This window comes from Onychomys torridus, chromosome 7 (assembly GCF_903995425.1).
Source record: "Onychomys torridus chromosome 7, mOncTor1.1, whole genome shotgun sequence".
Lineage (NCBI taxonomy): Eukaryota > Metazoa > Chordata > Mammalia > Rodentia > Cricetidae > Onychomys > Onychomys torridus.
This window is the reverse complement of record NC_050449.1, coordinates 39190997-39206494: the sequence shown is the minus strand read 5'-3', so window position 1 is coordinate 39206494 and position 15498 is coordinate 39190997. Positions and strand designations below refer to the sequence as shown.

The window sequence follows — 15498 nt, the reverse complement described above, 5'->3', positions numbered from 1 at the left end:
ATTAGAAGTGGATCCACCCACTTCAAAACAAGCGAAAAATCCCTCACAGGTGTGCCCTCCATTTTTGGATCCCGTTTAATTCTAGATGTGGTCAAGTCGACAACCAAGGACTGCAAACAGCAACACATTATCCCTTCAGCTCTGGAGACTGGAAATCCAAGGTCAAGATTCCAGCAGAATGGGTTTCTGGTGAGGGCCTTTCTGGCTTACATATGGTGCCTTTTAGCTATGCTCTCAGGGTGGGAGGGTGAAATGTGGTCCCTTAAGCTCTTCTGAGACCCTAGTACCATTCACGAGGACTAATCATTTCCCAAAGGTCCCACTGAACACTGCATCAGCACACACGTGGAGGAGTAGGCATATGACATTTTGAGTTTACAAGAGAGGAAACAGCCTGGGGAAGCTACCAGAGGCTTTGGGAGGAGACTTATGTTTTTAAATTACATTTGTTTGTTTTGTATGTCTGTGAAGGTCAGAGGACAATTATGGGAGTTAATTCTCTCCCATCATGTGGGACCCGGAGATTAAAGAAGTCAGGTCATTAGGCTAGGCCAGAAGTGTCTTTACTGGCTGAGCCACTAGCTCCTGGAAGGAACTTTAAGTGACAATTAGAATGGGTCTGATAGTCACATAGCTCAGTATTCCAAAGGCATCAAAGGATCTATCTGTTCACATCCTTTGTGGTGCTCTTGGAAACCAGCAGATACTACTAATTCCTTCTGTAGACGATGCAAGCGTGAGAGGGCCGTTTCTGAACCTCCTCCACCTCTGACCCCCCTTCCGCTTCTCACCCCCCCACACACACCTTTACTGGTAGGGAACGGGTCATCCCTAACACCAGATCTGAAGGTTCCCTAATGCCCTCCAGCAGGCTCTCCTACCCTCTAAGTAGGTTGTTCCCATGTGAGAACAAGGGGAGCCTGGGGGAAAAGATACTGACGCCAAGTGTGGACCCAACAGAACAGGCTCCATCCACACTGGCTCCAGGTGGACCACTGCCCACAGGTTTGGAGACAAGGCTGAGCACAAGGTGACCTGGAGGAAAGGGTCACCACGATTCCTTGTTGGGCAGCTGCCCGATTCCCTCACTTTCCTTCTTCAAGTGACCATTTCACTCCCATGTACTCCAGCACTCCAGTTGCTTCTCCGGGCACTGGTTTCCAATCGATGGAGGCCCGACTGAACCACCTGGGGTTGGGGTATGAAGCCTGAGCTGGGACAGCACTGCTGAAGTCACAAAGTCAGCTCAGCAATAGGCTTCCTTGCAGGGTCCGTGTGATGTCCCCCATCCCGTCCCATGCGCCCCCCCCCATCCCCCGAAGGTCACCTTCTGTCTGTCAAGAAATGGGCTGGGGAGGCAGCCCCGAGCCTGGGGCTGTGTTTGGAACCTGTCCCAGTTCTTTGACCCAGTTCAAGTGAAACTATGGGAGTGGTCAGCCTGCTTCGAGGCTCTTGTTCTCCGACACAGTTGAGGACACTGGGAGTACTTTTGAGTGTTTCCACTGAGGACAGATACGTCTTCTCTCAGGGAGCAGGAAGTTGAGAGTTTAGAGGCAGGGCCGGCGAGATAGCTCAGAGAACGAAAGTGCTGTGCAGACTGGTGCCCTGAGTTCAACCTCTGGAACCCGTGTCAAGGTGGACTGAGAACTGACGTCACAAACTGTCCTCTGACCTACACACACACACACACACCATGAAATGCACCCCCCCCCCCCCACACACACAGAACAAGAAAAAATAAGGGAGTATGTGCCGTTGCTTCCCATTTTTCCCTCCTTTCCATGTGAGAATGGGCTTCATAGCTGTACTGTCCTGGAAAGTGGCTGCCTGGTGTAAAGGAGCCCTCAGAACAGCACTCAGCAAGTCATGGGGACCCAGTGAATGCTAGGAGTCACCATAGTCGCCTTTGCAGGGAATTCAGGCACGTGGAGGTTGACGGCACAAGTCAGCAGTGTTTCTCCAGCCTGAGGTCTGTGCCTAACTCCCTGGCTGCCTCTCTAGCCTCATAGATCTTGCTGTTTAGGCTCCTGCAACCTGGGACTGGGCAGGGATGCAGGGTAGCCCTACCGCATCTATCGACGACCAATCCATTCTGAGCTAGGTAGGTCACTCTCCAATCTGCCTCATGGCAACCAGATTCATCAGGATTGCCTTGATGCCAGCCCCCCCCCCAGTCTCCAGAACCATGGGAATTGGGGAGTGAGCGGAGCCCAGGGTCTTCTCTGGTCTTCTCTCCTTGGAGGGTGTCAGAGCATGAGAGGCATTGGGAAGAAGGGGGATGGGAGCAGTGTGACAGTCACACAAAGTACCTGTGGTGGGGAGGGACTTTGCAGATGGCTGGCAGTGGCTTTTCTGATGCTGAGCCCAGATCATACACAACTAAAGAGCTTGTGTGATAGTTATGTGTCATCCATGTACTGAGGGATCCTGAACAGTCACAGATACACAGGGTCAGGTCTGGAATGGCACACCCTACCATGGCCAAGCAAGAAGGGTGGACATAGAGAATGGCCTAGCCATCTGCATTCTCACTGTTTCCTACTCCCTACCCATGTTTTCCACTTCTTACACTCCACCTACCCAGAGCTCACATGTCTTGTTCTTAAGGCACTCATGTCATGGGTACAACAGGAAAAAGATGGGACCATCTTCTGTACGTAGGGGAGCTTATCAGCTCAAAACAGTCCAAAGGCAATATATTTGAATTACCTTATGAAAAAATACCTTACAGAAGTAAGTTAAAGAGGAAGGATTTATTTTGGCTCCCAGCCTTGGAGGATTCAGCCTCTGGTGTCTTAGCTGCATGAACTTGAGCAAAGCACTCTGGTGGAGGAGTTTCTTCCCCTTGTGGAAGACAGGAAGCAGAGCTGTAGCAAAGGGTCAGGTCAAGGCATAGCTTCCAGTGATACATCCCCGGTGGTCTACTTCTTCCGACCAGACTTCACCTTCCACAGTTCTGCTGCCATCCACTAATGGGTCAAACCATCCATTAGGTCAAAGCCCTCATGATCCAATTATCTCCAAAAACAGATGCACACTACAATTCCCTGGGCACTTCTTAGGCTGCTTAAGTTGACAGTCAAGGTTAACCACCATCACCCTGGGATGGGATGAGACTTGTTTTGAGGGGACAATGTAGGTCTGGTATAAGGGGAGATATTTGTTGGCAGAGCCATCCACAGGTGGCTGTGCCACCTTTGATGGACTCGGTCTGTTTTCTGATGCTATATAACAAAATGCCCAAGACTGGCTAATTTGTAAACTAGCCTTTATTTCTTCATAGCTGTGAAGGCTGAAAAGTCCAAAGGAGCCTGGTGGGGAGCACCTGCTCAAAGCCTGGCAAGAAAGAAAATGGCCCCAAAGGGAGTGACACTACTGGGAGGTGTGGCCTTGTTGGTGGAAGTGTGTCACTGTGGAGGCGGGCTTTGAGGTCTTATGTATGCTCAAGCCACGCCCAGTGAGACAGTCTACTTCCTGTTGCCTGCATATCAACTTGTAGCAGCTACCTCTCCAGAATCGTGTCTGCTCGCACATTGCCATGTCCTGCCATGATGATAATGAACTGAACCTCTGAACTGTAAGCTGCCACCTTATTAAATGTTTTCTTTGTAACAATTGCCATGGTCATGGTGTCTCTTCACAGCAATAGAAACCCTAACTAAGACACTGTATTATAACATGATGGAGGGCATCATGGAGAGACAGAGAAGCATATTAGCTCATGTTTCTTTTCTTTCTTTCCTTCTTTCTTTGTTTCTTTCCTCTTTCTTTTTCTTTTTTGGTTTTTCAAGACAGGGGTTTCTCTGTGTAGCTTTGGAGCCTGTCCTGAAACTCACTCTGTAGCCCAGGCTGGCCTTGAACTCACAGAGATCTGCCTGCCTCTGTCTCCCGAGTGCTGGGATTAAAGGCGTGCACCACCACTGCCCAGCTCGTTCTTCCTTCCTTCCTTCCTTCCTTCCTTCCTTCCTTCCTTCCTTCCTTCCTTCCTTCCTTCCTTTCTTTCTTTCCCTCTGTCCCTCCCCCCTCTTTCTTTCCTTCCTTCTTTCTTTCTAAGATTTATTTATTATGTATATGAATACTCTATCTGCATATACAACTTTATGCCAGGAGAGGGCATCAGATCTCACTATAGATGGTTGTGAGCCACCATGTGGTTGCCGGGAATTGAACTCAGGACCTCTGGAAGAGTAGCCAGGGCTCCTAACCACTGAACCATCTCTTCAGCTACCAGGTTTCTTTTCTTATACAGCTACTGATGTCATGGTGCAACCCCATCCTCATGACTCCATCTGTCCTGGTTTGCCTTGTTCACAGGACACAGCTAAGAGTCATCAAAAAGGAGAAGCTTCAACTGAAGAATTGCTTAGATCAGACTGGCCTGTGGGATGTTTGTGGAGGATCTTTCTGATTATTAATTGATGAATGATGGCCTAGCTCACTGTGGGCAGGGTTATCCCTAGGCAAGTAGTCCTGGGCTATATAAGAAATTGAGAGGGTCAGGAAAGCAGCATTCCTCCATGGTTTCTGCTTTGAGTTCTTTCCTTTATGTCCTTCAGGGGTGGACTGTGACCTGGAAGTGTAAGCTAAAAAAAGCCTTTCCTCTCTTAAGTCGTTCTTGATCAGAGTGTTCAATCACAGCAATAGGAAGCATACCATGACCCCATCTAATCCTATTTCCCTCAAAGAACCCAACATACAGCTTTGGGGACTATGAAGTTTTTGATGTGACAACCTGTGCAGGACAGACACATTGATGCTACAAATGGGGGTATGCCTGGGAAGGTCAGCCCTTGCTGGTTGCAGAGGGACTTTAAGATTTGGATGGAAGCTTGGATGAGGTGGTCCTGGGGGCCTCTTTGAACCCTGAGATCCTTTAGTTGCAAGACACTAAACCCAGACATGGATCATTGCAAGAGCAACACACAGCCAGCAGCTGTTCCCTACCCCTCATCACTGCCACTGCCCGGGAGAAGTGGTTTCCGGGAGGGAGGATAGGGTCCATCCTCAGGGCTGGACCCCACTTGGCTCTCCCATCCTGCTGTCCTACTGACCACACATGTGCTCCTCTCAGCTCACCAGGAGCTTTTCCCCAATCCCTCCCTTGGCCTGGAATCCAGTCTTTAAGCCAGGGGGATAGAGGCCTGGACGTGGGGTACTGATGGATGAGAACTGAGTTCCTCTTTGTCTTTGTCTCAAGTTGGGATGATACTAGCTGTTGTAAAGATAAACCCCCAAACCCCAATAGTTTAACACATTAAATGCTTACTTCTTGCTCATATGAAATCCAGTTGGTGCTGATGGGTTGGAAGGGCCTCTGCTCTTGAGTACATGTGTAGGAGCCTGTGGTGGTTTGAATGTAATTGGCCCCCATAGGCTCAGGGGATGGCACTATTAGGAGGTGTGGTCTTATTGGAGTAGGTGTGACCTTGTTAGAGGAGGTTTGTCACTGGGGTTGGGCTTTGAGGTTTCAAACAGGCCCAGTGTCACTCTCTTCCTGCTATCCACTGATCCAGATGTGGAACTCTCAGCATCATGTCTGCCTATGTGCTGCCATGCTTCCTACCTTTATGATAATGGACTAAACCTCTGAACCTGTAAGCCAGCTCCAATTAGATGCTTTTCTTTATAAGAGTTGCCATGGTCACCATGGTCATAGTGTTTCTTCACAGCAATAGAAGCCATAACTAAGACAATGCCCAAGCTGCCAGAGGCCTTGCCATCTTCACCAAGTGGCCCTTAATCTCTCTTTGGGCATTGGCATCCAGTTGGGGAGAGCAGGGGTAACTAGGAAGATGTTTATGGGCTAGGCATGAAGTCAGCATGCCTGACTTCCACCACATTCTACTTGTAAGCACTGTCTTGTGGCCCCATCTAGGAGTCAAGGGGGCCTGGAACTGTAGTCATGTGCAAACAGTCACTTCTCATTTACCTTTGCCAATTCTTCCTCCTTCTTTTCTTCTTATCTTCCTCCTCCTCTTCTGTCTCCTCCTCTTCTTTCCTTTCCTTTCCTTTCCTTTCCTTTCCTTTCCTTTCCTTTCCTTTCCTTTCCTTTCCTTTCCTCTCCTCTCCTCTCCTTTCCTTCGTCTTCTCCTCCTCCTCCTCCTCCTTCTCTTCCTCCTCTTCCCCCTTCTCCTCTTCCTCTTCCTTCTCCTTTTCTTGAGGCAAGGTCTCTATAGCATATGCTAGCCTTGAACTCTCTACATAGTTGAAGATGACCCTAAACCTATTCTCCCATTGTCTTCTCCAAAGTCCTAGGACTATGGGTATGTTCTACCATGCCCAGCTGCCTCTGCCAATTTGTGCCCTTGAGGGCAGGGAGAGAAGCACAGGGCCTTTGTGTTTCTGATGTCCAGCTCGCAATATCACTTGAAGTGTTCAGGGTATTTGGTTCATGAATAAATGCTTGGGGCTAGCAAGATGGCTCAGTGGGTAACAACACTGACTGCTAAGCCTGATCATCTGAGTTCAATCCCCAGAACCCATGTGGTGGAAAGAGAGAATCAATCCCTGCAAATTGTCCTTTACATTACTCCATACACACACAGACATTTAAAAACTTGTGAAAAAATGCTTAGATATCATTTTTGTCTGTTAAAAATACAGATATTGGGGAGTGGAAAGATTACTCAATGGTTAAGACGAGTTGCTGCACTTACAGAAGACCCAGGTACAGTTTCCAGCACCTACAGGGAAACTCACACATATCTATATAACTACAGTCTGAGGAAATTTGATGCCCTCTTTTGGCCTCTGTGGGTGCAAAACATGCCGGTGATGTACATACAAACATGCAGGCAAACACTCATATACATTAAAAAAAATCTTTGAAATGCAGATGTTCCTGGAGGTATGGCTCAGTAGTAGAATACTTGCCCAGTCATTGACAAGTCACAATGGATTTCACCAATGGCCCTCATTTAGCCAGGTGTGGGTGGCTCATGTCTGTAATCCTAGCATTCAGGATGCTGAAGTGGAGAAACACCATGAGTTCAAGGCCAGTTTGGACTACCTGTGAGGTCCAGGCTAGCCTGGGTTACAAAATGAGATCCAGCCTAAAACAACTCCGAATCAAACAACTAAACAACAACATGTAGATGCCTGGGGGAAATGGATTGGCAGTCTCTCAAGAAGTGAAACGTACAATTGTTATATAACTCAAAAATCTTCTGACCGTGAGCTCAAGAGAACTGGAAGCAGGAATCCATATACATACACACCCATGTCCCTAGTAATGTTAATCATAATGCTTGGAAGGTGTGAGCGTCCACAGATAAAAGATGAATCAAGCATGGTGAATACATACAACGGAATACTCCTTATCCTTAAACAGGAATACATTTCTGATATAAGATCCAACAGGGATGGTGAGATGGCTCAGTGGATAAATTGCCTGCCACTAAACCTGATAAACTAAGTTCAGCCTTTGGGATTCACATGGTACAATGAAAGAATTGACTTCTGTTAAGTTGTCCTCTGAGCTCCATTTGCACACTCTGGTATGTATGTACATGCACACACATCGGTACACATGTACACACACACACACACACACACACACACACACACACACACTAAGTGTAAAAAAGTTCATATGTTGTTATCAATTTCTCATTGTCTCTCTCCAAAAAGACACAGGGATAGCGGCTCCCACCTGTAATCCCAGCAGCTGGGAGGCTGAGGCAGGGAACACTGAGGCTGCAAGGCCTGGGCTACATCTAGAGAGAACTTGTCTCAAGGCAAAAACCAAAACACAAAAACAAAAGATGCAGCATGGGCCAGGTGTGGTGGGCGCACACCTGCATTTTATGCACCTGCCAGGTGAAGACAGGACTGCCACAAGTTCTAGGCCAGCCTATTCAAACCAGTCTGTGCTACACAGAAATACCCTGTCACAAAAAACCAGCCAGCCAACCAACCAAACCAAACCAAACAAATGAGAATACAACATGGCTGAAATTTGAAATATTATTCTATGTGAAATAAACTAAATATTAAATAACAAATACTGAATGCCTGCACTCGAATGAGGTCCCCCAAATAGCCAAATCTATAGAGAAAGAAGAAAGTTCTAGAAAGGAGAGGAACAGTTGCACAGTTAAGCAAATGTATGCAATGCTGCTCAGTTGGATGTTTAAAAATATTTAAAATGGAAAATTTTTGTGCTATGTATTTTTACCATAATAAAAATACAAATTCCTGACCTAATGCCAACTGGTTGTGACTTGACTGAATTGGTGAGATTCTGACTTCTGTGGATTTTAGCCAGGTCTTCCAGGGAATCTGCTGTGCAGCTAGGTTAGAGACCTGCTAGTCTAGCTCTGGTTGTGGGCAGACAGAAAGACAAGGGGTGGTCTCTCTGACAGCCTTCTAGAGGGGGCTTCTGAAACTTCCATGTGTATATGTACCCCCAGCATTTTGCTAAGATACAGCTTCCGAGTCACAGTCAGTGACTCCAGGGTGAGCCTGAGAAGTAACATTACTTGCAGGCTTCTAGTGTTGACGAGGCTGTTGGTCTTTGGACCACATTTTGAAGATCAAGGCCTTCAAGGTAGCTTTATCTGTAGGAGACAAAGGAGATATCCTAGAAAGAATGAACAGACATTTAAGGCCACTGATCCAGTTCTTCATTTTTGCTGAAGATGAATGACAAGGAATAGGGCTTTGGGGGATCCAGGTGTGCTTCTGACAGGCAGCCTTGCATCAGCTAAGGAATATGGCATGGTTCAGCATTATTAGCAAGTAGAATAGTCTGGGTTTTGTACAAACCCAATTCCTCCTTCTCTTCTTCCTCCTCTTCTTCCCCCTCCTCCTGCTCTGCCTCTTCCTCTTTTTTTCTTCTTTCTCTTCCTCCCCATTTCTTCTTCCTCTTCTTTCTCTTTTTTATCTTCTTCCTCTCAATTTCTTCCTCTTCCTCCTTCTCCTCATCTCCTCTTCCTCCTGTCTTCTCATTTGTGACAGGGTCTCACATATCCCAGACTGGCCTCAAACTCTCTATGTAGTCAAGGATGATCTTAAACTTCTGGCTCCACCTCCTAAGAACTGGGATTCCAGCATGCACCATCACATCTGGTTTATGTGGTGCTGCAGACTGAACCGGAACTCTACATATGCTAGGCATGCTTGCTACCAACTGAGTTCCACTCCAGCCTGGCCTGTCTGAATTTCCAGACCCTGTGTGTCATAGTAAGGGGCCAGCTCAGTTGCACAGGATCCTGTTTAGCTTTCCATTGCCTCTCTCATTCTTCCTCAGCTGTTCTCCCTGGGCCACAGGCCACCTCCACCAGCCTCTCAGGCTGATCCATCCCCTTCCACCGCTGACTGTGTCTCTCCAGAGAGAAGAGGACAGTGCTCCCCATCCTAGCCAGCCTGCATCAAGACTCACCTTCCTGGACAGCCCAGTAGCCACTGCTTACCTGCTAGTCTGGCTTCCTCACGGGCTGGATTCTTCTAATGGCAGCATCCTTGGCGCAGAACTGAACTCAGACTTTGAACGGTGGTACCCCCGGTAGTGTGATTCAGTGGCCAAGGAAGCAGGCTTTTAAGAGCTAAAGAGTCTGTTTAGCCTTGTTGTGAGCTCTTCCTGACCTTCTAAACTTGGAAGAGTTTCCTAACCCCTGAAAGCCTGGCTTTCTTGTCTGTCAGAGGGAAATCCTGACACTGTGTCCTGAATCAGCAATGAAGCTAGGAGGCAGTGTGATGAACACACTCTCCTTAGCTCCTGTTCCACACACCGTAGGGCTCCACAATACATTCTCATGACAGTGTCCTCTTTGCAGCCCCTCAGAGGAGGGTTTCCTAGCTATTCTGGGCTCTGAGGAGTTATTTGTGACTGTGTTCTGTCTGGAGCTAGGTCTGATTTGTTTGTTTCCAAGTGTTCAGAAAGCAGAAGAGAGAGAGAGAGAGAGAGAGAGAGTGTGTGTGTGTGTGTGTGTGTGTGTGTGTGTGTGTGTGTGTGTGTACTTAGTTTATTCCAGGCAGAGCTTCCAGGTTTGATTATTGTGTCTGCAATTCTAGACATGACCTGCAGATGGTGCACATAGCCATGGGAGGTGTCAGGTTCTGAGCTGGCACCGGGGTCTTGGTTTTCACCACATTGTTAGCCAGTTTCCCAGATCGTTTTGGACGGAGGGTCTGAAGTAGGCACTTTCCTATGAACTTCGAACTCATTTCAAATCTTTTATTCCTTCTCTTACCGGTCAATTCCAGGACATCCCACATATCCCAGGTATGGTCCCATGTGGCCCAGGCTGCTTGGAGTGACCTGCCAGCATGCTGCATCCTCCTTCTCTATGCCACCTGTCGGTCCCTTCTCAGTCCTCTGTCATCTTCAGAAACAGTAGGTTTCAGACCCACCTGCCTTTCAGTTCCACAGCCCCATCTTCCCCGGGGCTGGTCACAGTGCTGGAGCAGTACATGCTCTCATTTGAGGCTGGTCTCTAGCTCAAGACCTTTCCTTTCCTCTGCTGCTGTAACCTTTGTGGCCGCAGAGGGGGGTCACAGGCAGCCTCCCAGGATGGACCTGTCACCAGAAATGCTGTTACTGTACACCGAAATCCTCCACAGGATACTTGGCTTTCTCTCTGGTATCTGAGTTGCTGATTCCTCCCAAACCTGGCAAGGTGTTCCCTTTCCCTGTCTTTGAGGCCTTTTTGCCCTCTGACCTCCAGCGATCTCTCTCTTCCCTGTGGCCACACCTGGCTACACCTTGCTCTGTGTCAGCCAGAGCTTTTGGGTGCTGGCTGGATCTGCAAAGAGTATATGTATTACTTGTAGTTCTTCTGTAGCTGTGCACCACTGGTTCCGGCAGCTGCGCTTCCCTAGCTACTCCGGGCATTCTGGAAGAGAATCCAGGGGACTCCCACTGCCTGCTCTAGGCTTCCCAGCACGCATTCCGAGTGCCTCATTGCACGGGCTATGCACACTTTTCGTCTGCAGACAAGAAACCTGGCTCAGAGGGGTTTAGGCACTTGCTCAAAGCCACAGAGCTGCTTGCCTCTTAGAACCCAGCACGGATCTGAGAACAAAAGGCATGCTCAATGGATGCACCCTGGCTAACTGAAAGCCTTACAAAAGCTTCCAGTGCAGAGTCAAAGCCCAGGCCTGGGACACAGGCCTCTCTGCCCTCCCCACTGGCCCTTGCCAGATGGGAAAAAAGCCACCACATAGAAACATAACCTTTATTGCACACGGCGCTGGGTCTTTTTTCATAGAAAAAGGTATTAACACATAAGCATCTGCAAATTGAAGCAACTCCTGGTTTTCTTGGAACAGTAAAATCGCATGCAGTGTCTCTGAGTTGGGATTTTGGTCTTTGTCAAAATCACCTAGGTGGGAAGGGGGATGAGCAGGAGGGAAAAAATTGCTGTTTTTGTGCCTCTGACTCAAAAGAAGGTGAGAGAAATATATAGATATATAGTCACTATGTCCCATTCTGCCTATATATGTATATATCTCTCTACACGTATTTCATGGGGTGGAGGATTTGACTTGTTTTGTGCCCTGGCTTCATGGAGAAGAAGAAAATAGTTTCATTTGTACAAAAGAGTCCTATGTACAAGTGTTCATGACTTGGGGGTTTCTTTTTCATGTCTTTTTTATTTTTTTTAATTTTTTTTAAAATTTTTTTTTGCCTGTCAGTTTAATATAAATAATTCGGGAAACAGCCACGTTGGTGTGTGAGGGCTGGAGGTGCAGAGGTCCCAGGGTACAGCCCTTCTCCTGATGTCAGCACACCTACACCAGGGTGTAGGATTTGGAATAGGCTCCAGCCCCTTGTTTCTGAGAACGACCTACCCCTGGGGTGTTCATCTCAAGTAATGAGTCCCTGGAGCCCCCCATTTTGGTGTGTGGGCCTCCGGGCCTTGGAGGTTCAGTGCTGGGGGCTGGAGGGGCAGCCGCACTCGGGGCAGCAGGAGGCTCACTGGGGGTAGGACCAGGTGCTGGGGGTGCCGTGCCAGCTGGAGGGGCCGGCATGGCCAGAGTCCTCTGAGGTAAGGTGGCCGTGGTGGTGGCAGCTGGGGCCCCTGGATGGGGGAGGGCCAAGGGCTTGCTGGCAGGGTCCAGAGTGAGGTGCCGGGACTGGGTATGGTAGGCTCGAGTCAGGTTCCTCATGGAGGCCTCTCGGGGTGGGACCACAGGACAGGGCTCCCGCCCATCTGCCTTTCGGAAGAAGGTCTCTGACTTGGTGTACAGTGGCAGGTTGCAGTAGTCGCCTGGAATCATAGAGGATATCTGAGTCAGAAGCCTCGGGACACATTCATCCAATCCCTGTCCACCCTCACCAGATGAAGGGGATGACCACTGTGTAATGAGCCTCTCCCATGTGCTAGTCATGTATGTGATTTTTTTTTCTTTTAATGCAAAGGAGATAGTATCATTTGAATTACACAAATAGAAAATTAAGGTTGGAGAGGCTAAATGACTTGTTTAAAGCACAGAAATATGAAGAAGTTGAGCTAGAACATGGTTCTGAGAGGTTCTCAAGTCTTTGCTTTTGCAGTCTCATCAGGGAACTCGGGTAGGCTGGCAGGATGAGATCTAGACAGGCTTGGGATGCTGGGAGGCAGGGGCCAGAGCAGGGCATGTGGGCTGAGCACTCACTCTTGCTGGCTCGGTGAGGGATGGGCACAGCCACATTCTTGCCCCGGTCAGCATCCTGGGGCTTGGGTGGAGAGGCCGTGAAGCGGCAGATGCCAGGCTCTGAGGGTGTGCTCATGGATGTCATGCTGCCGGCATTCTCGTTGGTGCCCGTGGTCATCTGGTCCGAGGAACTGTCCGAGATGAAGCACTCTGTGATTTCAAACTTGGCATTCTGCAACTGCTCCTCCAGCTTGGCATGCTCATAGGCTCGGGCTAGCTCCTCGTAGGTGGAGGAAGCGCTCTCAGTAGACACCATGCTGTTCCGTCCTTTGTCTGGAGACGTGGAGAGGGTGGAGTTGAGAGGGGTAGGTTATGGGGTGGGAATGGCACCATCCCTAATTCAAGCAGCCATTTGAAAGCCTGGCCATGAGGGCACCAAGCTAGAAGATGCTGTTTTCCCTGGGGGGACTGGTAGTGAGATCATTGGCTAATAAAGAACAGAACCTTTGTCAGTCTTTAAAAAAAAAAAAAAAAAAAGCAACCAAGCCCTGTAATATCAGCTCTTTCTTTAACAAATGTCCAGTGCACCAGTCTTTTCCTAATAATTTTTCAGGGAAATCAAAATAAAAGCATTGACCAAGCAAGGTCAAGTGACCCCCCACCCCCACCCCCAGCCCTCACCACACAGGAAGTCAGTGGATAGCTGGGAAGGCAAGTGTTGTGGATGTTAGACAAGGCTGGTTAGAAAGGAACTGGAGGAAAGAAGGTGGGCAATGAATGGGGGACCTGGAGAAAGATGGACGGGATGCAGGCAGGTCCCTGACACACCTGTGTCTTGGGATAGACTGGCACTGTAGCTGTCGCTCTCAGCGACAGTGACACCGTGCTGGGAACCCACATTGCGCCAGTCGGAGGTGAGGGTTCGGGCAGGGGTGGAGGCCTGGCCCTTGGTCAAGGTCCACTGGCTGGAGTACCGGTTCCGGGTGCTGTGGGCTGATTTCACGTTCTTCCTGGACACTGGGTCTACACAGAGGGAGGCAAGAAATAGCACCCTCCATCTGAGGGCACTCGGGCTCGGAGAGCAGCGGGCAGCAGGGGAGTGGCAGAAGCAGTTGGGAAGGCTCGCTGGGACTGCTGGCCATGCACCTTTCCTGCACATGTGCGGGAGCAGTGGGTGGCATCCTGACCCCCACCCCTCCCCAGCATTTCCTTCTACACGGCAAAGGATGGGATGCTCTGTTCTGTCACCTTTGAACTGTCATCCCCTCTGTCCTTGATGTAGCCCTTCCTTGTGTCTGGAGTCACTCTTTGTGACAGAAAGCCCTTGGAGAGCATGAAGACCCAACCCTTGCCCCAAATATCTAAGTAAGGAAACTGAGACCCAGAGAGACAAGGTTAGCAATGCCCAAGGTCATTTATACCTAGGATGTCTGCAGTCAAGGCCTCCGGACTCTTAACTCCAGAGCTTTGTCTACTCTTTTGCCCCATTCCATGGTATGCTCTTTCTCTAAAAATGTGTGGGTGCGTATGTGTTCATGTGTGTGTTCGTGTATAGAAGCCAGAGATTGATGTCTGTTGTCATCCACCTGCCTGGTCTTTTGAGATAGGGTCCCTTGCTAAAACTGGAGCTTACCAATTTGACTAGGTTGGCTGGGTAGTGAGGTCTAGGGATGTACTTGCTTCTGCATCCCCAGAGCTGGCACTACAGATGTGTATCTCTGTTCCTGGCTTTTTATGTGGGAGATGGGGATCCAAACCAAATCCTCAGGCTCTTGCAGAGGCACCTTATTGGCTGAGCCAGCTCCCCAGCCTTCTTTTTCTTTTCTTTTTAAAAATCAACTCTATCCCATGCTCAGTGACCCCCTACACTCCTATCCCAACTCCCATAGGACCGTCTCTTCACGATGAATGCATACTGGTTCCTGGCCGGATGTCGGACATGTCGATGAGGGGTCCTGTGCTCTGGATGAGGGCTGGATGGTGCAAAGAGACACCGGTACAGAAGCTCTGTGGGTTGACGGCTTGGCTGAACTCAGCATCTGTTACAGGGATGGTGGCCTTGTCATCTCCTAGAGGGAGAAAGAAGTCACCTGAAGTCCTCCTCAAGTTTTTCTTTGTCTTTATGCAATGCTGAATGCCAGATCCAGAGGGGCCAGCCACTCTCTCCATTGGAAGAAGAGGACAGTTGGCCCTTGAGAAGAGCTGCAGTGGGTTCCAGGGCTGCTGAGTGGGCGGGGTGGCAGCAAGAACCCTGGGCATGGCCATGGGGTTGCAGTTGTGTTCCAGGGGTTGTGCTCCAGGGGTTGTGCTCCATGGGGGAAGCACACCTAGAACAGAGCACTCACCCAGCTGCTTGATGCCCTCCTTGTCCTCAATGAGCAGCTGCACCCTGGGGATGTCGATGTGGAGCCGTGGACCCTGGGGCGGCCCTTTCACAGGAGTGTCAAAGCTTCGATTGTTCTTGCTGTGGAAGAAGGAAAGGTTGAGGTTGGGGTAAGGGACTTTTCGGACCAAAGGGACCTTAGAGACCTCTTTGGGTGGCTCCAATATAAGGGAACAGGGGGATGGGGATGGGGGCTCAGGGAGAGGGGAGCAAAGAGAAAGCAGCTAAGTGACACCTACCTTATCAGCATTTCTGCCAAACTCTTTGCATCTGCAAAACAGTAGAGAGAGGTAGCCAGGTGAGAATGGAGTTTGGGCAGGAGGACTGAAATGGGGACACTCTCTAAAGTGGCAATGGTCTAAGGAGTGGGAGGAGCAAGATAAAGACCCACAAGACAGCAACAATAAGTTTTATTGTTCCCAGTTTGGTGTTGGCTTAGATCTGGCTCCCTTTTCTTTGATTTGCCCCCATCCAATAGAGAGCTCTTCCTAAAGGAGAGGAGGCATCTTCAGTGCTCTGTCTACTGAACCAGTGCT

At 49.2% G+C, this 15498-nt stretch overlaps 1 protein-coding gene across 2 annotated transcripts in view; it reads right to left on the bottom strand.

Annotated features, from left to right (window-relative positions):
- Nucleotides 1-11163: 11163 nt before the first annotated feature.
- Dscaml1 (DS cell adhesion molecule like 1) overlaps nt 11164-15498 on the bottom strand; it is a 334350-nt gene continuing 330015 nt past the window's right edge. For both annotated transcript variants that reach the window (XM_036192440.1, XM_036192441.1), the window contains 6 exons: nt 15202-15232; nt 14925-15043; nt 14496-14648; nt 13408-13602; nt 12601-12912; nt 11164-12212 (listed from right to left, as the gene is read on the bottom strand). In XM_036192440.1, coding sequence (XP_036048333.1) covers nt 11734-12212; nt 12601-12912; nt 13408-13602; nt 14496-14648; nt 14925-15043; nt 15202-15232 — 1289 coding nt within the window. In that variant the 3' untranslated portion in view covers nt 11164-11733. The remainder of the gene's footprint in view (nt 12213-12600; nt 12913-13407; nt 13603-14495; nt 14649-14924; nt 15044-15201; nt 15233-15498) is intronic.